Source organism: Dama dama, chromosome 5, assembly GCF_033118175.1.
Source record: "Dama dama isolate Ldn47 chromosome 5, ASM3311817v1, whole genome shotgun sequence".
In the NCBI taxonomy this organism is placed as follows: Eukaryota; Metazoa; Chordata; class Mammalia; order Artiodactyla; family Cervidae; genus Dama; species Dama dama.
This window is the reverse complement of record NC_083685.1, coordinates 88,179,880-88,203,310: the sequence shown is the minus strand read 5'-3', so window position 1 is coordinate 88,203,310 and position 23,431 is coordinate 88,179,880. Positions and strand designations below refer to the sequence as shown.

Below are 23,431 nucleotides of genomic sequence, written 5' to 3'. Positions count from 1 at the left end.
TTTACTCTCAATTTTTTTTTTAAATTTTATATGTATATTATATATATAGAGAGAGAATAATAATCTAAGTATGGTTAAATGCTAACATGTAGGGAATTTGGTTAAAGGATAGACATGACTCCTTTGAATTATTTTTGCAATTTTTCTGTACATCTGGAATTTTCTAAAAATAAAAAGAGTCAGAGCTGCTGGATTAGTCACCAGTGAATCAGTGAATTATTTTAATTAACTTACGTAGTATTTGTGTATGCGGTGTGACTTTGGGGGTCGTCATGCATTTTCTGTATTACTAACGTGTTAAAATGGGTTATTCTCCTAGGTCTGTAACTAGTCTTCTAGTGAGACCATGAGAAAATCACTGTGGCTGGGTCCCAGGCTCTTCATCTGAAATTTCTGTGGGGAGCTGGATAAGTTGACTTCAGTACCTGGCTCCTAGCAGTTCTCTGATGATGGGTTCCAGATTCTCTGACTCAGGGAAATGTTACCTTGTTGTCAGCCCCTTGAAGAAGGCCCAAGCCTTCTCACACATGTAAATTGAAAGGATTGAGGAGTCAAGAGCCAGAAGATGCCTGTTAAGCACCGGGACTGCCCTTTATCAGCTGTAGCCGCTTGTTTGCAGCACGCCATCTGAGTTGTTTTCACCACTACTCTCCCTTCCAGCCAGTCATTATTTTTCCACAGACTTGACTTGTAGTTTTAGTCACACTTTCTTTTAGTCACTTATTTAGCAAAGGAATGTGACTTTCCTTGACTTTAACATTTTCCAGCTCTTTTATATTTAGACTTTTGAAAACTATAGTTTGCTATCACAGCAGAGGTCCACAGGCAGGTGGACTGTTTTCCTCTCGAATCACAGAAGGATTTTAGTTGATAAGCATTTGAATGTCTAATAATAGTAATCATATGATCAGAAAATGATGGGAATGAAAGTCAAGTTTCAGAAAGAAAATTAAGAATTTAAGTTTGTACATTAAAAAAACTGCTAGGTTAGAAAATGTAACAGGAAAGTTTCTTTGCTCTTACTAACCCTTTAAATATGATACCTTAAGAAAGGATGTAAAGATATGAAGAAATAGATACTCTGATCTTCTATTGATAATGATGTAAATTATTCTTTTTTGGCAATAATATAACAGTGTCTATTAAAAACAAAAAGATCATGCATGCTATCTTGAGTTCCTCTTCTAGGAACTTATCCTGTAGAAATTAACATTGCAGCCCTGTTCATCATTAGGGGATTGCATTAATAAATTATGACATATCACACACTGGATTCTTATACACTTATCAAAAAATAATGTAGGAAGCTTTTTAAATGTTAATATAAAATGCATTATTATTACTGCTTTTAAAAATTGTGATTAAATATACAAAACAACATAACATTTTTACCTTTAGTAAATATTCCGTTCAAGGGCATTAAATATGTTTGCGATGTTGTGTAACCATCACCACTTTCTACATTTAAAACTTCTTCAGCACCAACAAAAACTCTGTTATTTATTAGATAATAACTTTCTCTTCCCTCTCCTGGGAGATTTTTTAAAGATTGTCATGGAATACTGCCCTAACACATAATTAAGTGATAAAAATTGTAAAATAGTATAAATACTCTGATTCTACTGTGGTAAATTATTATAATATGTTAATATGAGTGTGGGAAGATATGGGAGGCTACACATATTAAACAGTTTATGGGGGATACTATGGGGGATTTTACATTTATACTATATATTTTAGTAATTTTTTGTTTTAAATGGTGAACATGTGTAACTTTCCTAAGCAGAAAAATAAGATGTACTGAAAATTGGTAATTTAGATGCCTCTGATCCTCTGATTTTAGGTAACAAATAACAGACTTCGCTGTGTGGTTGCTAAATTTGAGCTTTCTAGAATCTGAATATCTTATTAAAGTAATCCTTTTTTCTTTTCACAGCTAGAGTTGGGAAGACATCACTGATTATGTCTCTAGTCAGTGAAGAATTCCCAGAAGAGGTAGGCATTGTGATTTCTTTCCTACATTTAAATTTTTTGTCAAAATTGAGTTAAATGAAATACATTTTAGGTTTTTTTTTGGCATGTGTTTCCTTTCTGATAGTTAGTGACTTTTTAGAAAGGCTCATATTAGTTTTTACAGGACATCTCTGAAATATAGGAGAAAGAGTCAAACCAGTTCTGAGTTCACATAAGGCCTTTGTGTTTCTTACTTTTGACCTTGGCTAGGACATTTGTCATCTCTGTCTTAGTTGTCTCATCTGTAAAATGGGAGCTGAAAGGAATATTAGGGATCATCTAAGCTGTGTAATTCTTTCTTAAAAATAATATGTTTTTATAAGCCCCAAATAAAGAACAGGTGAGTATTCCTTTAATTGAAGTAAGGATGAAGTGTCTGGCTCCCCACCTGCCTTCTGTCTGACTCTCCCCAGTCTTTGAGACATCATTAGAGCAACTAGGATTCTGATACACATGTTCGAAAATCTCAAATATTATCTACCTACATCATTTTACAAATAAAAAATCTAATTAATTCCACCTTGCCCACCTCGAAGAATTGTTGTGGGTCTCAAATGAGATAAACTTACTGAAATACCACCAAAAGCATGGTGGCTTTAGTTTTGCTGGCAGTGTATCTACTTACATGTTGGAAGATCCAGTATGGTGAACAGTTGCCTAAAGCATTATGTAAAGATATTGTTATGAGGAATGGGATCAGTGCAAATGAGATAAAGATTATTTCTTTTTATTTTCTTTCTTCATGTAGTATGTATTACTATCGTCATGGTTTGCATTTATCATTTATTTACTTTTGTTTAATTAGGAATATCTGCAATTTCATTGTTCAGAGAGGAATTTAATGTATTATGTGGTAGTTATTTCAGTAATTACAATTGTCATGTGACCATTGTTTCTTTCACTTTTTTCTCTTAAATAAGATAGTTAAATCATAACTTAATTTGAAAAGTGGAGTGTATTATCATATGTGGTTTGTGAAATCAGCAACATTAGTTATGATCACTTACAGTATAATACCTAAAAGTTTTTTGTGATATTTTAACTTAGTTTAGAATTGTCATTTTATCATAGTCCTTTTGGGTGTGGATAAGGAGTTTTTTTTAATAATGGGGTTATTATGCTTAAGGATTATATAGCCAAACCTTCTAGAAGAGATAAATTTTGATAATTTATTAATTTATTTGAGGATTTCTTTTCTTTTTTTTTTTTGGCTGCCCTGAGTGGCATGCAGAATCGTGACCAGGGATGGAATCTGTACCTCCTGCATTGGGAGTGCAGAATGTTTTTGGGTTTTTTTTTTTTGGTTCAATAACTTTATTGGACAATCAGCAGTTCTCATCCACATTAACTGTCTGTAGAGTGGTGACAGGCATGTAGGTAGCCCAAGTGTAGAGCTTGTTTGGTGAGCTTAATTTCGTTTTCTGGAAAGCTGCATACGGATCCACTATGGGACATTCCTTATTCCTTTGGCCCAGACAGCTCTATTGAGCTGTGTCAATGCGAACATCTGGGGTTCCCATCTCCTTCATGGCCAATTTCTGGATTTCTTTGAATGCCTGAGGGACACACTTCTTGAATCCTACTGCATGGATGCACATGAATGTTGATAGTGTATTCTCCTGGTCCCCACCTCACTGATGGTGGATCAGCCCTTCTTCTAGCTGTCATCCTGCCGGTTGGTAGTTGGAGAGGACAGGAGCATGGAATCTTAACCACTTGAGGATAGGTCTTCACTTGCAGAATATTTTAAGCCTTCAACAAAATAGAATGAAAACTACATTTTAGAAATCTAATTTTTAAGTATTGTTTTGGGAGCTAAAGTATCCTTAATATGTCCTGTGCCCACACAGGTATAAATGTGCCTTTTTTTTTTTTTTTAAGTGTTTTATCATATAGCTTTAATGTGTATTTGCATCTATGGTAAAGCACAAAAATAAACATTTAAAATTATAGTAAATACTTGTAAAGGTAAGCATAGGTCAAATGGCTAATTATGCATGAATTTACATAATCTACTAAAAAGTTTGATTGCTGATATTCAAAGGTTTTTCCTTCTTTTATATTTGTTTACAAATGAAGGTTCCTCCCCGGGCAGAAGAAATCACCATTCCAGCTGATGTTACCCCTGAGAGAGTTCCAACGCACATTGTAGATTACTCAGGTAGTAAATGTCTTCTCGCAGGTGAAGCTGTAGAGTTAATTTAAAAGTCTTTGAAAAGATACTTACTGAGCGTTAAAAAATGTTTTAGGAGGGGTGTCTCTTTTTCTCGCAATAAATGATCATTTACTCTTGTCTCATCCCACACCCCACAAAAAGCCTTTACCTTGCAGTACTCTGTCCCTAATTTACTAAGTTGGGTTCCATAATAATGAAAGGGAAGGGAGAATGGCAAAGGACTAGATAAATCATAACCCTCCTTGAATTAGCATATTTGCAGAGAGTTCTCTGTTATTTTGTTATCAGGCATTCAGGTATGCTCTGGTGATGTAGAAAGAGTTCTCATGTGAAAATTTGTTGAGTTCTAAGTTTGTTTTTTAATTTGTCAGAGTTTGTCCTAAAAAAAAAAGTTAAAACAGGTTGCTTACGTTAAATGATAATGGAAGCACATCTATATTGTTTTTAATAATGTAAAGTTTTTCTGCACAATACTACTTACTTTTTAATCATTATTTTGCTTTGTTCTGGAACTTCATTTGTAAAGGAAGGGTCAGTTGTAACATGTATCTCTGATGAGGGCTGTTGATAATGGGGGAAACTGTATATGAAATCAGGAGGTATATGGGAAATCTCTGTGTCTTCCACTCAGTTTTGCTGTGAATCTAAAACTGCTCTGAAAAATGAAATCTATTTTTAAAAATGTGTATAACCACATTGGTAATACTTTGTTGTGCTGAGCTGGTATACTGTCCATTCTAAAAATGAAATACTAGAACTGTACAGTCTAATACATGTGACTGTTGAACACTTAAAATGTGTCTAGTCTAAATTGAAATGTGCTCTAAGTATAAAATATAAGTGGATTTAGAAGACGGTATGAAATAACAGTATCTCATAATTTTTCTGTTGGTTACATGTTGAAATTTTAGTATTTTTGATACTTTGGGTTAAATTAAAAAGTCATTTTACCTGTTTCTTTTTACTTTGTTTAAGGTGACTACTAGAAAATTTAAAATTCCTTGTATGGTTTATATCATATTTCTGTTGGACAGTACTGTACTAGAAGCTGAGGGGAGTTGGATGCTCCCTGCTAGAGTCTGTCTCATAACTAGCTCTATGTATAGGATTTTTCTTTTTCAGTGTGTGTAGCTACATGTTTAGATTCACTTCAGTATTACAATTGAAGCTTTAACTGCTTGATTATTCAACTTATGAGAAGATATTTGAAATACGGCCAGTTATTTAGCATTAATTGAGATACCATTGTACTCATTTGTAACATTAGTTTGTATGTCAGAAATAACATTTAGAGGGGAAGCAGTTAAACGCAAAGTGATCTAATAGATCAATAATGGCTTTGCTCTCCGTTTGTTTACTTCTCTCTCCTCTCTCTCCTAGCTATGTACCATGCCCGTCCCCTGCACCTGTGGGATTATAGGCATATCCCTCCATGAGGCCAGTTCTAGCCAGAGAGATGGGCGAGTGAGGGAATGCTTGACTTTTCGTTATCATGCTCTGGCCTTGCCTCTGGGGCCTGGTTAAGATTACTTCTATGGTGGGGGGGGAGGAGATTACTTCTATAGGCTTTCTAGGTCTTAAGCTTGTATTTCCCAGACTCTCACCTGGCTTTTTGACCCTGTGTGTATAGACTTGTCTGGGCTTCTGACTCTTTAGTACTCAGTCTTCTAGCTAGAGTTTCTGATCTCTTTTGCCAGGCCCTTCTCAGCTTTGGGTCAGATGCTGGCCCAGATTTATCACACAGTGCCCTGTGCTGTTCCCTGCCTGACTTATCCCCGTGTAGACTTGTCTCTCGGTGCCAGCCAGCTTCCTTATCATAGTTCCACTCTTTCCTTTCTCTGGCTTGGCCTTTTCTTTGCCACTTGTCTGGAAGTACATCTTGTAAATGACATGAGGGGTGAGGGAGGCTTTGAAGGATGTTAGATGGATGTCAGATGGATTTTAGCTTGGTTGTTGATTCATTTTTATGAAAGTGTTTAAAATATGAAAAAAAAATTGACTTTGTCATTTGTAGAAGCAGAACAGAGTGATGAGCAGCTTCATCAAGAAATATCACAGGTGAGTTAAAAAAAAATAGTTCTAGGTTTGTTTGTGGTAGAACAGTGATGATCCTGTGCCTGCCATTCCTTCTCTCACAGAGAGGGCTTTTTCAGTTCTTCACTGTCGCTGCTGACTTTGAGTATGTATTTTTGCCGTAAATCCTTTGCTCTTAGAGGCATGCTAAGTTTTTAATTTTCAAATTTTTTTCTTTGTTTGACTGAAATACATTAACTAGCTGGTAATTAAATGCTACATTTGTATTATTTTAAAATACCATCAATTTGTTAATTTTTCTTATAGGCTAATGTCATCTGCATAGTTTATGCTGTTAACAACAAGCATTCCATTGATAAGGTATGACTGTGTGACTTTTTTCACTATACTTTGTTAAATTTCAGTGGGGACACTTTAAAAATTGATCCTCAATTTAGAATTTTAGAAGTCCTAGGGTGGAGTGTTTTCACGGGAGATCCCCATTAGGCCTTAACTCCTTTTAATTTTCATTTTAGGTAACAAGTCGATGGATTCCTCTCATAAATGAAAGAACAGACAAAGACAGCAGGTACTTTTTTCTCTCTCAAACTTTGTGTATTCAAAAATTTCAAACTTAGAGAAAAGTCGCAAGAAATAGTGCAATGAACATCTGTAAACTATTCACTTAGATCTACTAGTGAACAGTTTGCCATATGTGCTTTATATAATAGGTCTGTTTATACACACACACCTTCATCGGAGAGGAATTACTTGAGGCTGCATACATATTTGAGAGCAGAGCAGAAAATAGAGCTCTGAAACTGTAATGTGCCCGCTCTCTTGAGATGCCCTTTTGAGGACTGGCATTACCCCAGTCATTGAATGTTCACCATCTGAAATATGAAAGAGCACAGTCATTATCACTGTTTTAAAATCACTTTGTAATGACTTACTGACTGAGCTGAAAGGAGCTCTCTAGGGCTATACTGTCCAATGCAGTAGCTTCTAGTCAGTTGTGGCAATTTAACTTTAAGTAAAATTAAATAAAACTAAAAATTCATTGCCTCAGATGCAGCCACATTTCAAGTGCTTGATAGACACTTGTGGCTAGAGGTTAGGGTAATGGAAAGTACAAATAAAGTTCATTTCTGTGGTCATACAGGTTGTATTGGACCGGACTTCCTTGGAGGAAGCAATGCCTCTGAGCTCCTGGCACTTGCTTTTCTTGCTTATTTCTTGAACTGTTTTGAGGACCCTTTTGAGAAGTCAGTTTTGCCAGGATCTATGAAGCACTAACTTGAACAACTGAATTTTTAAAATTGACTCTACCATGACAGCTTCCTAAACTGCTCTCTAGAAACTAGCTGGCTCGTGTCATGCCCCTTTTAGTGCGCCATCTGAAAGTGGCCTTCAGTGTTGGGGAGGTCTACTGAGATCTAACTAGATCTCATTGAGCGTTCTCAGGTGTGGGTGTACCCTTACCCTTCCCTGAGTCATAGGAGCATATTTATTTCTCTTGTGGTGGATTTGTTCCAAGGTGGTCTGTTTCATTAATGTATGGCCTTCACACATTCCCAGTACCTTCTTTCTTGGGCCTCATACCTTAGGTTTATATTTGTTATACATATGTTCTTATCTAGGACTTCTGTGGACCACTATCACGGTGGTCCTTAGTCAGATGTGCCCATCACTGTCACCTGAGGTACCTTACAACAACATAGATGCCTTTGCTCTACTGTTTGAGTTTTAGGATTAGTACATTTGGAGTAGGGCTTGGACTTGTGTGTTTTCTTTTTTTGAGACCCGTAAATTATTCTGAGCACACCTTTGGTTGTAAAGCAGTGCATTTTTGGGAACTCTCCTGGCTCTATTAACAATCTATGTTTGGGTTATGTAGTGGGCCAGTCCTTTTACACATAATAACCACACTAGGTGGTTAAATAAGTGCCTGCAAGTGTTTCTTTTACAATCTGGAGTCCCAGCTAGATGATTTGCCTTCTCTTTAAGCTCTCTTGTGGGTTGTACAAATAATTGTTCTCCTCTGGGCTAGTTCTCCTTGGTAATCCCCATTCAGATTTCTGATAGGCCTTTCAGATTTAATTTATTGAAAATGAAATTCTTTATTCCCTGCCTATTCCCCGCTGCCCCCACCCACAGATTTCTCAATCTTTTCTGTCTCAAAAGATCTGTTCATTGTGGGGACTTCCCTGGTGGTCCAGTGGTTGGGACTTCGCTTTCCAGTATGGGGAACTAGGATCCCACATGCCTCTGGGCCAAAGGACCAAAACATAAAACAGAAGCAATGTATTGTAACAAATTCAATTAAAACTTTAAAAATGGAAAAAAAAAAAAAATCTACTCCTTTCGTCCAGCCAAAAAAATCTATGTACTTTTCTTGATTTCTGTTTTCCTTCAATCTCCATATCTAATCTACCATTGCTCCTATCTGTTCTATTTCAAAAATACATCTCAAATCTGAAAATTTCCTCTCTGTCTTCACTATGCTAATCCAGGATACCACATTAAAAGAACTTTTTTTATTATTGAAAAAAAATCAAATATATTCAAAAGTAGAGAGAACAGTATAATGAATCCCTCTGTATCATCCAGCTTCAACAATCAACAACTCATGGCCACTGTTGTTTCATTTATCACACCTCCCTTTGGGATCATTTTGAACAAATCAGACATACCATACTATAACTATTTCGATATGTATCTCTAAAAGATAACAAATGAGTGCATTTAAAAATGTCTATCAGATCATGTCATTCACCTACTTATAACCCTTCTGTGGCTTCCCATTTTACACTTAAAACACACTCTCTTTACTATAGCTGTAAAGTCCTTTGCATCTGGCCTTTGCTCTTCTGTCCAGCTCCACTTCATATGTCTTCCCCTTTGCCTAGTACTCCTCAACCGCTCTGGCATTTTTCTGTTCTCCGGACTCATGGGGATGTTTCTTCAGTTTGGAGCTTTTCCATATGCTGTCCCCCTTGTCCCAGCCAGCTCTTTCCAGGCTCTTCACCTGACAGATTCCATCTCATCCTTCACTTCTTGACTCAAATGCCACCTTGTCAGAGGGATTGTTCCCTGATTACCATGTATAGTTAGCCCTCTTCAATTACTTTATCACTGTACTTTACCAGGTTACATTAAAATAAAATCTCATGTCTTTTGCCTTCCTTATTATTACCATGTGCCCTGTTTATTTCAGGCTGCCTTTGATACTGGTTGGCAACAAATCTGACCTGGTGGAATATAGCAGTATGGAGACCATCCTTCCTATTATGAACCAATACACAGAAATAGAAACCTGTGTGGAGGTATGCCTTCTCATTTGATTTTGAAATTTACGATTGGTGAATTCTCACTAAATTGAGGTTCAGAATAGGAGATGGGGGAAGATGTGGGGTGGAGTAAATTTCCTGTTTGTGAAGTCACATAAATCAAATAAAACAGAGAACTTGGGATTGGCCTCTGAGCTCTTTGTAGACAATCATATGGTGATATCCAGTAAGAAAAATGCATTTTTTCAGTTTCTTCAAGGAATCTTGATAGTTAAAAAAAATTTTTTTTAATGTTTTTAGCTCGCTCTCTCTGAATTGCTTTGAGTGAAGCATTTAAAATTTTCTTTTCAGTGTTCAGCAAAAAACCTGAAGAACATATCAGAGCTCTTCTATTATGCACAGAAAGCAGTTCTTCATCCTACAGGGCCCCTGTACTGCCCAGAGGAGAAAGAGGTAAACCCTCCATCCCATCAGACCATGTTAGTAAGGACTGGGATGTGTAGGTAGCAACTCCATCATGATACTGATGGTTAGTCACTCTTAAGTATTCATATAAACTGCTGAAATTTAAATTTATTGCTTATTAAACTATTGTATTTCCTAGATACTTTTCTTCAAAGACAGTCAGATTTAATGCTCAGAATAATATGTCAGGTCGAATACTATTTTAAGAAATGTAATTAAAACAAACAGAAGAATTGGCGACCGAAACAACAAAAAGTCCAAAGACTTAACTAATGGTCTGTTTGCTTTGCTACTATAAAATCCACTAGCTTAATAACACCTACAATCGAAAAACTTGTTTAATTATTTGACATGGATACAATATATAATACAATTGGAATACTCCCTTTTGTTCCATAGTTTAGGCTTCCCTGGTGGCTCAGATGGTAAAGCGTCTGCCTGCAATGTGGGAGACCTGGCTTCAATCCCTGGGTTGGGAGGATCTCCTGGAGAAGGAAATGGCAACCCACTCCAGTACTCTTGCCTGGAAAATTCCATGGACAGAGGAGCCTGGTAGGCTACAGTCCATGGGGTTGCAAAGAGTCAGACACGACTGAGCGACTTCACTTCACTTAGAAACACAGTAATTCCTTAATGAGATATCTAAAATTTAACGATATTTTACCATAGAATTTTTCTGCCAAAGTGTAAAGGTGTTTGTTTTTTTTTAATTACCTATAACAGGCAAAATTATTTAAGTCAGTAAACTTAAGGAATTTCACACGTTCTGGTTCTTTCCACTGCCAGTCACCATAGACTTTCAAAATTAAATTTTAAATTGAGATATAACTCATATACCGTAAAGTTCACTTTTTTGTTCTTTTCCGTGATTTTTAGTGTATTCACAAAGTTGTGTGTTCATCATCACTGTCTGGTTTCAGAGCATTTCATCACCCCCAGAGAAACCCTGTACCCATTAGCAGTCACTCCCGTTCCCTCCTCCCCCTTCCCCTAGTTTTTGGCGACCACTAGTCTACTTTCTATCTCTCTGGATTTGTCTATTCTGGGCATTTCTTATGAATGGAATCATACAATATGTGGTCTTCTGTGTCTGGCTTCTTTCATGTAGTGTAATGTTTCCAAGATACATCCATGTTGTAGCGTTACTAATACTTCATTCCTTTTTATGGTCAAATGACACTTCATTGTATGGATATAGCATATTTTGTTTATCCATTCAATGGTTGGTAGATAATTGGGTTGCTTCCACCCTTTGGCTGTTGTGAATACTGCTGAGAACACTCACATACAATTTTGAACCCCTGTTTTGAATGTCTGTTTAGCAGTGGAATTGCTAGGTCACATGGTAATTCTGTGTTTTACTCATATTGAGGAACCACTAAAATTAAAGTCCCAGTTTCTCCACATCTTTGCCAGCACCTGTTATCCTCCCCCTGGCCTTTGTTTGTAGTTATCCTGGTAGATGTGAGTTTGAACTGCATTTCCATGATGGCTAATGATGCTGCACATCATTTCATGTGTTTATTGGCCATTTGTGTATCTCCTTTGGAGAAAGGTCTATTTAAGTATTTTATCCATCTCTTAATTGAGTTATTTGTTTCTTTTGTTGTTTTGAGTTTTTAAAGAGTAGAAGTTGGCTGGGGGAAAAAAGCTTCCTGAAAAGATTTTTTTCAGGGAAAATTTGTACTATAGGTGAATGGTTGGAGAACTGACCCATGGGCCAAATTTGGCCTGCCACCTGCTTTTTTTTTTTTTTTTTAATTGAAGCTTTACAGAATTACGTTGGTTTCTGCCAAGCATCAGCATGAATCAGCCACAGATACATATATGCCCCCTTCCTCTTGGACCTCCCTCCCCAGCCCACCCCTCTAGGTTACGACAGAGCCCTGGTGTGAGCTCCCTGAGTCACTCAGCAGACTCCCATCGGCTTTCTATTTTACTGTGGTCATGTATGTTTCCATCTTATTCTCTCCACACATCCCACCCTTTCCCCTGCCACCATGTCCATAAGTCTGTTCTGTATGTCTGTCTCCATTGCTGCTCTGCAGATAATTTCATCAGTACCATCTTTCTAGATTCCATATAAATGCGTTAGTATATGATATTTGTTTTTCTCTTTCTGACTTCTTTCACTCTGTATAATAGACTCTAGGTTCATCCACCTCATTAGAATTGACTCAAATGCATTGCTTTTTATGGCCGAGTAATATTCCATCATGTATATGTACCACAGCTACTTTATCCCTTCATCTGTCGACCACCACCTGCTTTTATATAGCCTGTGAGCTAAGATACATTTTGCATTTTTTAATGATTGGGGAAAAAGTCAAAAAGAATAATGTTTTGAGATATGGGAAAATTTATATGGCCTTCGGATTTCATTGCTCACAGGTAAGCTTTATTGTAGCACAGCCATGTTCATTCCCTCATGTGTGTCTGTGCTTTCCTGCTGTGAAGGCAGTCATGGGGTTGCAGCAGAGCTAGTCTGTGGTAACTGTCATCACACCACTGCTCTACGCCCTGCGAACTGCGCTGACACACTTCAGACTTGGCAGCAGCATCTCATGTGCCATGTACCTCTGAACAGTAGCATTTTGTTTTCTTATTACCAGTACATACATATGCCAAAACAAGAAGAGAAAAAAAGTGGATCTTCAGATGGCAAAAGAGATATATTTTCTGAGCTATAATTCCAGCATCAGTTTTTTTTGGACCTCCATGCACATGCAAAGGAAGTTTCCTTATTTCCTAATCCATTTGACCATGCAGTTGAGGAGGTTCCACCCAGCCTTCAGTTGGAACAGATTTATATGATTAACAGGCAGATATCATGAAAAGAATCAAATAGAATTCTATAAATGCCTTCCAAGTGATGAATGTTTTCAAAGAAAGTTATATGTTTATGGATCAGTGTCACTATTGGGATTGTTTATCTGTGCAAAAAGACATTTTCAGAGATGAAATATGTGAAATCTCATTACAAATCAGCATTAATAGCTGAATATCTGCAATTGATTTTCATGATAGGGAAAGCTAGCTTTTTTTAAAAATTAAAGTATAGTTGATTTATAATACTGGGTTAGTTTTGGGTATGTATCATAGTGGTCTTTTTGTTTTTGTAGGATTTTTTGCAGATTATATTCCGTTATATAATCCATGGGGTCGCAAAGAGTCGGACACGACTGAGCGACTGAACTGAACTGATATTCCACTATGGTTTATTACAAGATAGGGAACACTGACTTTGAACCCCAACTAAGCCAATTGTTATCCCTCCAAGAAGAATTCCATCCTTCTGTAATATTAGTAGACCTATAGAGCAAAGGTATACTCAGTTATTATTATATTTTAAATTTAATTAATAAAAACTTTGTGGAAATTTGGTTATCTCTTTGCTGTCTAAGTACCTACATGATGTCCTTGATTTTGCCTGTTGGTCCCCAATGCCTAAAGTATTTGCTATGTCTTTATTTATTGTTAGACATTATTATTATGTCTTTATTAATTGCTTTACCATAAACGTGCTGACCTCTGGTATAAATATTAATCTGAGTTATCCCTTAATCCGACCCTGATTTAGTCTTCCTTAATCCTGGTTTATATTCTTAATTGAAATGTTTCTTTCTAACTTGCCCTTAATTCAATATTTCCAAAGTTCACCTCATAATAGTCAATAGGTGTCCTTGTTAAAAATACAGGTTCTGAAACTTTCCTAGTGGTCCAGTAGGCAGTCTCGTTCTATAGAGATTTACCTCTGAGCTTAGCCTGGCAGTACATTGAATCCCCTCTGTTAGTTTGTTCTCAGTTCTCTAATTGCTGCTTTTTTCTTAGGCCTATTATTAGTTCTGCTAATCTGCTAATCCTCCCTTCCCTAATAAACACTTACTACCATCTGTTAGTCATTTCTTAGGCAGACCTACCTAAGGTAGAATCTGTAACTTTTAGAGACTATATTCCTTGATTTATACAAGTAGAAGCCTTGAATCCAAACTTACAATAGAATCTTTTATTTAGATAACATTCATAAGCTTTTAACACAGATTGAGGTAGGTAGGACAAATCAAGATAATTAAAGCCTGAACTGGAAATATGTTTCCAGTGGTTGATGGACTCTGTATGACCCCTGGAGTCTTCTGCTTACCTAATAATGAAACAGATCTGTGTGAGGATTAGATTACTTATATGCAAAGTAAGTTTATTTTTATTACTGTAGAATTTGTCTCTTTTGGAGAGGGGTGGGACTTGCCTTCTGGCTCCGTGGTAAAGAATCCTCCTGCCAATTCAAGAGACATGGGTTCGATCCCTGGATCAGGAAGATCCCCTGGAGAAGGAAGTGGCACCCCATTCCAGTATTCTTGCCTGGAAAATCTCACAGACAGAGGAACCTGGTGGGCTCTAGTCCATGGGGTCACAAAAGAGTTGGACATGACTTAGCAACTAAACAACAACATTTTTAAGTTTTATTGAAGTGTAATTTTTAATGCGTTTAAGAAGTAGTCATTTTTTGGTGTTCTATTTTAAGATGGTTAATATTTAAATATCATGTTGAGCCAGTACCTTAGAGCACTTTTGCTTCTGATGCATTTCAAGCTTTAATGAAAAATGCATCACTGTTTATTTTTCTTCAGTTACTTTTTTTAACATAGCATTTTATGATATAAGGAAAAAACACTTGCAAATAAAAAGTTATTTTTAGATTCTGGGTTTTACATCATTTTACCTATTGCTCCTTTTTGAAACATCTAGATTATTATGCAACAGATTTTTAAAAAAAGAGAAAATAAAATATAATGTGATCTTTAGTAATCTTGAATATCTAATATTAGGATCATATTTACAGAAGCAATAACTTTTTTTACTTAAAGAGTTATCCATTACATGTATATGTATGGCTGAATCCCTTTGCTTTTCTCCTGAAACTATCAGCAAAATTGTTAATTGGTTATACCCCAATACAAAATAAAAATGTTAAAAAAAAAAAAGTTATTCATGATTATGGATGTGATAGGTTATAGTCCATTTAGCATTCTTTTATAAAGACATCCCTAATCATGCTCCCTAAATGTTTGACTTCTTTTTCTCAGTTCTTTCTAATCTCTTTATATCTTAGATTTCAGCTTTTTATTACTCTATCAAATTGCTCTCCTAGAGCCCCTATTTAAACCAAAAAAAAAAGGAGGAGGAGGAATTGTGCATATTTTGGAAGATAACTGTTCTTTACTATTTTTAAAAGAAATTATTTTATGCATTTAGGTTTGTTATGATAGTGTGACCAAAATTCATCATTACTGCTTGCTCTGGATAGCTGTATCATGGGAGTAAATAAACTAACAAATATTCATTTTCTCACTTCACCATCTCATTTCTAGCACTCAGATGTCCATAAGATATCTCCCTCCACATTTGCAGTGTTCAAAGATCTCCCTGAAAGTTTTATTTTCTTAGAATTGTTGACCATGATTTTCCTATAGCAGTTATACAGATTAGAAGCACATGGGCCTTATTTTAAATAGTCAAATATTTGTTCTATCCATTATAAATCCTAAAATAAAAATTGTTGAAATACATTTCCAGCAGCTTTTCTTATAAAAGTTTTACAGAGTCACAAAAGGCAAAGTTCTTGTTTTAAAAATTATAATTCTTATCTCATAATAGGCAAGTAGTAAAAAAAAGAACTTTTGCACATCATCCAGTGCTGTTTTGTCATCTTCTTGGGAAGCAGTACATTTTATATCCCAGCTTCGATACATACACACATAAACACAAGTTACAGATCGAAACATTTGGTCCTGTTTTGCTGTTCAGTTCAGTTCAGTTAGTCGCTCAGTCCTGTCTGACTCTTTGCGACCCCATGAATCTCAGCATGCCAGGCCTCCCTGTCCATCACCAGCTCCCGGAGTTTACTCAAACTGATGTCCATCGAGTCAGTGATGCCATCCAACCATCTCATCCTCTCTCGTCCCCTTCTCCTCCTGCCCCCAGTCCCTCCCAGCATCAGGGTCTTTTCCAATGAGTCAACTATTCACATGAGGTGGCCAAAGTATTGGTCTACTTTGCTGCTAGAAGGTCAAAAATCAGAGAAGTTGAGAGAAAAAAGCCTTTGCTATAGTTTTATAAGTCAGCTCATGGAATGAGAGAGGGCATTTCTTCTGAATGACTGGAAGAATGACTTTTTCTAAAGATGGATTTCTCTTTCGCTCATCTTCAGAGGTATGTGGTCATGAAGGGAGAGTTTAACTATTCTAGTTATTGGTCCAAGTAAATATTGTCGCATTTACTTAAAGTGGCTTGAGGATAAAAGTGGCTTTGCTTTAGTTAATTTTTCATTTTGTTTATATTTGATGTTATGTATTTGACAGTGAAAACATTCAGAATTCTCAGTATATTTATGAAAATCATATTTTAAAATCCCAACTATTTGCATTAAAACAATTTATTTTTCCTCAATGATTTACAGATGAAACCAGCCTGTATAAAAGCCCTTACTCGTATATTCAAAATATCCGATCAAGATAATGATGGTACACTCAATGATGCTGAACTCAACTTCTTTCAGGTAGCCTTCTTTTATTTCAGATATTTGTGTATCTTGATTTTTTTTTTTTTTTTGTTTGCTGAGAAAAGCTATAAAAAATTTATTGGCATGACCAATGGTATTTTGATAAACATGGATCTCTCTCATGTAAAATCTCTCTTTCACATCAGGCTATTTAATCTCTACCTATGGGATAAAATCTCTTTTGCTTAGGAGTTGAGGGGACTCTGAGACAGAGTGTCATTTCACAGTGTACAATGGGTGTATTAAGAATGACTTGAAGTCTGAATTCTGAATTATTTTTACTTCTCGGTTTTGTATAACATAGTTAAACAAAGCGCTCTGTGTTTTAGGAACTCGATGGGGAAGGTAGGGAAAACATGTCCTTCTTGGTCTGACATGCTTTACTTAATACAGAGTAGAGGCTGTCCTAATTCAGAATTTGTTGCCTTTGCTTGGAACTCCTTGTCTTAATGTTGCTCTGTGGATTAATATTTGTATTTGTGACTTTAATGCTGATTTGTTTTTAACTTTATTTTTATATCTCTTGCCAGAGAATTTGTTTCAACACTCCCTTAGCCCCTCAAGCTCTGGAAGATGTCAAAAATGTGGTCAGAAAACATATAAGTGATGGTGTGGCTGACAGTGGATTGACACTGAAAGGTGGGTGAAAGGTGCTCTTCTCCCCCTTTCAAACTTTTAAAAGTTTGACAGCAGGCATCAGTCTTTATAGTGCTATCTACATGTTTAGGGAAACGTCTGTATTTACTAGTGTACCTAAAAATCTAACCTGGATGTTTCAGAGTCGGAAGAGGCAGGCCATCGGTGGGGATAATTACCTCCACTGTCAGTATCAATTAGAGGTAGGGAAATTTATTGGATTTCAAGAGTGCAGAGTTCCCTCTGAAGATAAAAGAATTTTGAAACAAATTTATCTTAAAATTCTTATTACTCATAAGCATCCTCTAAATAGAAATTATTTTTAAGGAAGACATTTTATCTCCCAGTCAAATTTACCAAGTACCGAATGTTCCAAGTACCAAGTAAAATATGTTATAGCGCCACAGTGAAATCAGAAACCAATTATCTTGTTATAGAAATAAGCATACAGATGTAGAAAATGATTTCATTTGTTTTTATCGTATAACTTTGTGAATGTCAGTATACACCTTGGGATGTGTTTTTGGCCCTTTCATCCAGTACCACCTTTTGCTGACCTGGGTGTATATGTGAAATGATTCTGAAATCAGCTCTTTGAGACACTCGTGAACTTGGTTTTGATCTGACCTTCAGTATGCACAGCTCGTACACATATGTTTGTGAGTCTAGCTCTTGCCATTGTGTGTTACATGCTTGTCTCCCATGTGACCCTGTACCCATTTTCACATCAGCTATATTTACTAATTTATTTTATTTCAGGTTTTCTTTTTTTACACACACTTTTTATTCAGAGAGGGAGACATGAAACTACTTGGACTGTGCTTCGACGATTTGGTTATGATGACGATCTGGATTTGACACCTGAATATTTATTCCCCTTGTATGTACCTTTGGCTTCTAATTGATTTCACTTGCCAGTATTTTAAAGTTTTATTTAGCACGTAGGTAGTAGGTTTTGAGCTACTTGGGAATAATTTAGTTTTATAGAGCCGTTTATAGCAGGGTTTCTCAACCTCGGCACTGTTGACATTTTGGACCGGATAATTCATTATTGTAGAGCCTGTTCTATGCGTTACAGGATGTTTATTAGCACATCCTTAGATGCCAGCAACACCTCTTTCCCTAGTCGTGACAGCCAGAAATGTGCCCGTGGGAGTGAGATGATCCCCACTTAAGATCCACTGATTTATAGCATGGCTCAGCCTCTTGGTCTTCTTATGGAGAAATACAGTTATCTTTTAAATTCATTTTATTGAGGAAGGAGATGAGAGAAGCTAGATGAACTTGTTTTTAGAATCAAAGGAGTCAAAAATACATTGGTTAGCATTTTCTTAGCATTAGTCTTTGTCCTCTTTGAGTTTTATAGCCTGTTCTCAGTTCAGGATAAAGTACTTTTCCTAAGCAACCAGTCTCTCTGTGGTTATTTTCCTTTAAATAGTGATGTGTTTAAGCTCTGTCTGTTTAGCAATGAACCCAGCATCATCCTGAAATAGGAGACTGCCTTACTGTAGGATGCCTTTCCTGTACCCAAGGGAAGTAGGCTTCTCAGGGAGGTGACTTCCCAGGATCTGGCCTTTGAGCCTTTTGCCGTTTTTCTTCATTCTTTCAATAGCACATGATCTTCATGTCCTCCTTTTTTGAATTTTAGCATGGTACTGGTAGCTCTCCTTGTAAGGGTTCAGAAAAACTGTCGTTTTTTTCCTTCCCCATCACTGAGGAAGCAAAAGACTTTCTGGTTGGATTCCTGGTCCACTAATCAGTTCTAAGTTGAAACTCCCCTTGTCAAAGTTATTCAAACTTCACTTAAGTAATTTCCCAGATTTTTCAATAAATATGTATGGAATGAATGCATTTGTCCCAAGACCTTTTTATCAAGCTTTCTTTTCTGTGCCATTTATATGGGTAGATAAATTCTACAGAACGTAGAAGGTTGCTTATTGCTTTCTAAAGAATGACAGTAAGGAAACGCCATCTTTTATGGCTTTGTGACTTACACTGAAATCTCTTTTAATTTCTTTGTGTGCTCTACCTTTAATTTTTTGTAAAATAACCCCTTTAGAGCCACGTCTTGAGTCTCATTAAACTCTCTACTCCCGTCCTTCACACTGTGGCAAGAATTAATACTGATAGATACATAACACAGGTTTTGCGATGTCACTTTGTCTTCAAGACAGGATAAAGCTGAAGCTTCTTAACCGGGTATAGAAAGTCATTCATGATCTGTTCTGCTCTGACTCACTCTCTGCCTTCAATCTAGAAGTAAATACTAAACTACTTCTAGTCCGCAAATCAGATATTATTTCCCACCCTGGGCTTCTGCCCACGGTATTTTTACTCTTCCTCCTTCTCCCTCCAACCCAATTCATGTCTGTTATCCTTCAAGTCTCAGTTCAAGTGACAGTGTCTCTCAGCAGTGCTGACACCTTCCCATCCCCAGACCAAGGTGTCTGCTTTCTCAAGAGCTCCCCTAGCTTCTGTAGTTTGCCCACTTAGCGGTTGCCTCTTTCTGTTGAGATAGTAAGATTATCTACTTGTCTTCTGTCTCCAGCTTGAATGTGGTTCCTTAGAGGTAGGGAGCCTGTCATGTTTTCATGTCCCCAGTATCTCGATGCATTTGATAAATGTTTATTGATTCAAATTTAGGGTGGGTCAAAAATCAAATCAGGCAGAAATAACATCTCTTCACATCATTTTCAACTCATTACAATGTTGATACTGTGTAAAGCTCATAATTTTGACTTACAGTTAGTTTGTAGGAGAAGGTACTAGAAACTGATTACAGTTTAATCAGTATTGTCTGTACATTTTTTAATACAACTTGCCCTTCAGATAGTTAAGAAAGTGTATATGTCACCCTGGAAGGAGCACTACTGTGGCTCTTCTGGGGATTACCATAGCAATGCAGTGCCTTCCCCTGGGAAAGTCTAAATGGCTGTAGCAAACATATTCTGTAAGTGCTTTCATCTTACAGAAAGAACTTGTTGCCATTTCATATTCATTTCTCAAATTAAATTTTAATATTTGATTAATGATTTTACTTTTTTTTTCATCAACAGGCTAAAAATACCTCCTGATTGCACTACTGAATTAAATCATCACGCATATTTGTTTCTCCAAAGTACTTTTGATAAGCATGATTTGGTAAGCTTTCAGCTGCAGCTTTCTGTGATATATGATAAAATGTTTTTCTGTGAATAACATAGCTCTATTCCCTGAGCTATTGGGTGCTCATGTCATGTGTGCTAAGTCGCTTCAGTCATGTGCGGCTTTTTGCGACCCCATGGACTCTGGCCCACTAGGCTTCTCTGTCCAAGGGGTTCTCTACGCAAGAATACTGGAGTGTTGCCATTTCCTTCTCCAGGGGATCTTCCTGACCCAGGGATCAAACCCATGTCTCTTACGCTTCCTGCGTCGGCAGACGTGTTCTTTACCACCAGCCCTGTTTATGTCACATAGCCAAAAATTATTCAAAAGCTCTTAAAACTAGCAAAAATACTTTTTCTTATTTACTTTATTATTTTCTCAAGATGAAAAAGTCTAGTTTCTGATAGATTCTTGCATAGGTTTCTGTACATGCATGGAAGGAGTTTTCTTGATAAAATGTAAAATTTATTTTCATGGGTTTTTGGAAGCATAGCTTTATAAGATTAGGAGGCTCTTGTGTTCGGGAATTATCCTCTTAGGTATCTAAACATTATGTATACTTCTTGTGTATCTTCAGGATAGAGACTGTGCTTTGTCACCTGATGAGCTTAAAGATTTGTTTAAAGTTTTCCCTTACATACCTTGGGGGCCAGATGTGAATAACACAGTTTGTACAAATGAAAAAGGCTGGATAACCTACCAGGGATTCCTTTCCCAGTGGACGTGAGTATAGAGCTCACTTCTTTCCTCTAGAGTTACAGCTACTTTGAAATTGTGGTGCATTACATGCATTATTTTGTGAATTTGTCAGATCTTATGAAATGCTTCAATCTTAGCTGTGAGCAGGATTTATTAACATAGTGCCACTGCTATCTCTAAGATGAACTATAGATGTTTATAAATTTATCAGGAAGGGATGTGCTTGCTTTTGGATTATGTACAAGGAAATAGTAATATCAAAATGGAACTGAACATTAATACTTTAAAAACAATTTTATTGGAGTATAGTTGATTTGCAATGTTGTGTTTTGATACTTTTTTGGTTAAGGGAATAGGAATCATCACTGTTATGCACAGTCCTTTTATTTTTGGAATATGAGTGTGTTAAGTCACTTTAGTCATGTCCGACTCTCTGCAACCCCATGGACTGTAGCCCGCCAGGCTCCTCTGTCCATGGGATTCTCCAGGCAAGAACACTGGAGTGGGTTGCCATGCCTTTCTCTAGGGAATCTTCCTGACTCAGGGGTCAAACCCTAGTCTCTTATATCTCCTGCATTGGCAGACAGATTCTTAACCATTAGCACCACCTGGGAAACTCATATTTTTTGGAATGTGGGGAGAGCCTATTTTACAAAGTGGAAGACACTTTGAGGGATTGATGTTTGCTTTGAATGCACTCAGGCTTAGTGAGGGTGTCTACAGTCTAGTTACAGCAAAGTTGACCTATTGTTTAGGGCAATAGGAAAATCCTCTGCTTGTGCATAATGATTTAATGCTTTAGCCTTGGTGAGAATAACTTTCTCAACACCAGGATCTGGCCTTTTTTTTCAACTCATAAGAAAGGCTAATTAATTTCAAGTGCCTTCCACTCTTTTAGTTTTTGCACCTTTTGCAAACCCTTTCAGTATTAAGTCCTTAACTAGCCAGTATTTGCAGTACAGTATGTGACTTGGGAAGCAGATAACATAAAATATCTGTGCTTTAGATCTTGCCTAGAGCACTGGGTGCTCTTGGTGCTCACTGCTCGTCTGTGTGGCTTTGCTCTTTCCAGGCCGATGGAGTAGATACAGGAACCCCCTCCACCCCTTATGTTGCATTCTCCTCTTTCTTCTCTACCCTAAGAATGTCACGGTAGGAAGAGCCGTGGTTGGGCACATGGGAAATTAAAGCAGTCTGACAAAAATTATCTCGGTCTGGTGTTAAAGCTATTTGAGCTGTTGTGATTTTTTAAAATAGATATTCTTTTAGAAACTTCCTGCATTTTCAACTTTTTCCTAGGCTCACAACCTATTTAGATGTACAGCGGTGCTTGGAGTATTTGGGTTATCTAGGTTATTCAATATTGACTGAACAAGAATCTCAGGCTTCAGCCATCACAGGTAAGTGTGTAAATACCCTTAATTAGATTTTTCTTTTTTCAAGATTCCAGTTTCATATGTAAAAAGAGTGAAAATAAATACATCTTCATTAGTCTTCCTGTCTATACTCTTGTTTGCCCATGATTTGATAATCTCTTTTGAATTGACAATGCTTGATTTCTTGTTTATCAAGAAAGAAAGAGTAAAGGTTTTACTTCTAGTCTACCCCTGAGGGTACTTCATGGATGAAAATTAGGAAAGGCTATAGGCATTATGACCAACCTAGATAGCATATTAAAAAGCAGAGACATTACTTGGCCAACAAAGGTCCGTCTAGTCAAGGCTATGGTTTTTCCAGTGGTCATGTGTGGATGTGAGAATTGGACTGTGAAGAAAGCTGAGCGCCAAAAAATTGATGCTTTTGAACTGTGGTGTTGGAGAAGACTCTTGAGAGTCCTTTGGACTGCAAGGAGATCAGTCCCGGGTGTTCAATGGAAGGGCTGATGCTGAAGTTGAAACTCCAATACTTTGGCCACCTCATGAGAAGAGTTGACTCATTGGAAAAGACCGTGATGCTGGGAGGGATTAGGGGCAGGAGGAGAAGGGGACGACAGAGGATGAGATGGCTGGATGGTGTCACTGACTTGATGGACATGAGTTTGAGTAAACTCCGGGAGTTGGTGATAGACCGGGAGGCCTGGCGTGCTGCGATTCATGGGGTCGCAAAGAGTCAGACACGACTGAGCGACTGTACTGAACTGAACTGATAGGTATTAAAAGTATTTACAGTCCATCTTGTGTTTTAATTTTCTTTAAACATTAAAAACAATGGGTATTAATGCATGATCCTGATATTGAACTGATTGTGCATCTCAGTTTTATAACTTTTTACCACATTAATGTTTTACAGATTTTGTAATGTTAAACAGGCATCCTTGCCAAACAGTGTGCTCCACTTAAAAAATATATAGATGTAATATGAAATAATAAATTAGGGAACTGATCATTTCAAGAAGTTTTTATATCCTAATTAGTGGGAAAAAATAGGCACGTATCT

General features: G+C 36.9%; 1 protein-coding gene across 8 annotated transcripts in view; it reads left to right on the top strand.

Moving 5' to 3' along the window:
* The window catches only part of RHOT1 (ras homolog family member T1), a 62,532-nt gene that overhangs the window by 18,347 nt on the left and 20,754 nt on the right, over positions 1-23,431 (top strand). For 7 of the 8 annotated variants that reach the window (XM_061142834.1, XM_061142831.1, XM_061142827.1 and 4 more), the window contains exons 2-14: positions 1,937-1,995; positions 4,093-4,174; positions 6,204-6,247; positions 6,530-6,583; positions 6,739-6,791; positions 9,420-9,528; positions 9,844-9,945; positions 16,415-16,513; positions 17,047-17,155; positions 17,912-18,032; positions 20,209-20,293; positions 20,874-21,019; positions 22,295-22,395. In XM_061142834.1, the coding sequence (XP_060998817.1) occupies positions 1,937-1,995; positions 4,093-4,174; positions 6,204-6,247; positions 6,530-6,583; positions 6,739-6,791; positions 9,420-9,528; positions 9,844-9,945; positions 16,415-16,513; positions 17,047-17,155; positions 17,912-18,032; positions 20,209-20,293; positions 20,874-21,019; positions 22,295-22,395 (1,164 nt within the window). The remainder of the gene's footprint in view (positions 1-1,936; positions 1,996-4,092; positions 4,175-6,203; positions 6,248-6,529; positions 6,584-6,738; positions 6,792-9,419; positions 9,529-9,843; positions 9,946-16,414; positions 16,514-17,046; positions 17,156-17,911; positions 18,033-20,208; positions 20,294-20,873; positions 21,020-22,294; positions 22,396-23,431) is intronic. The other variant, XM_061142829.1, reaches the window with a different exon arrangement.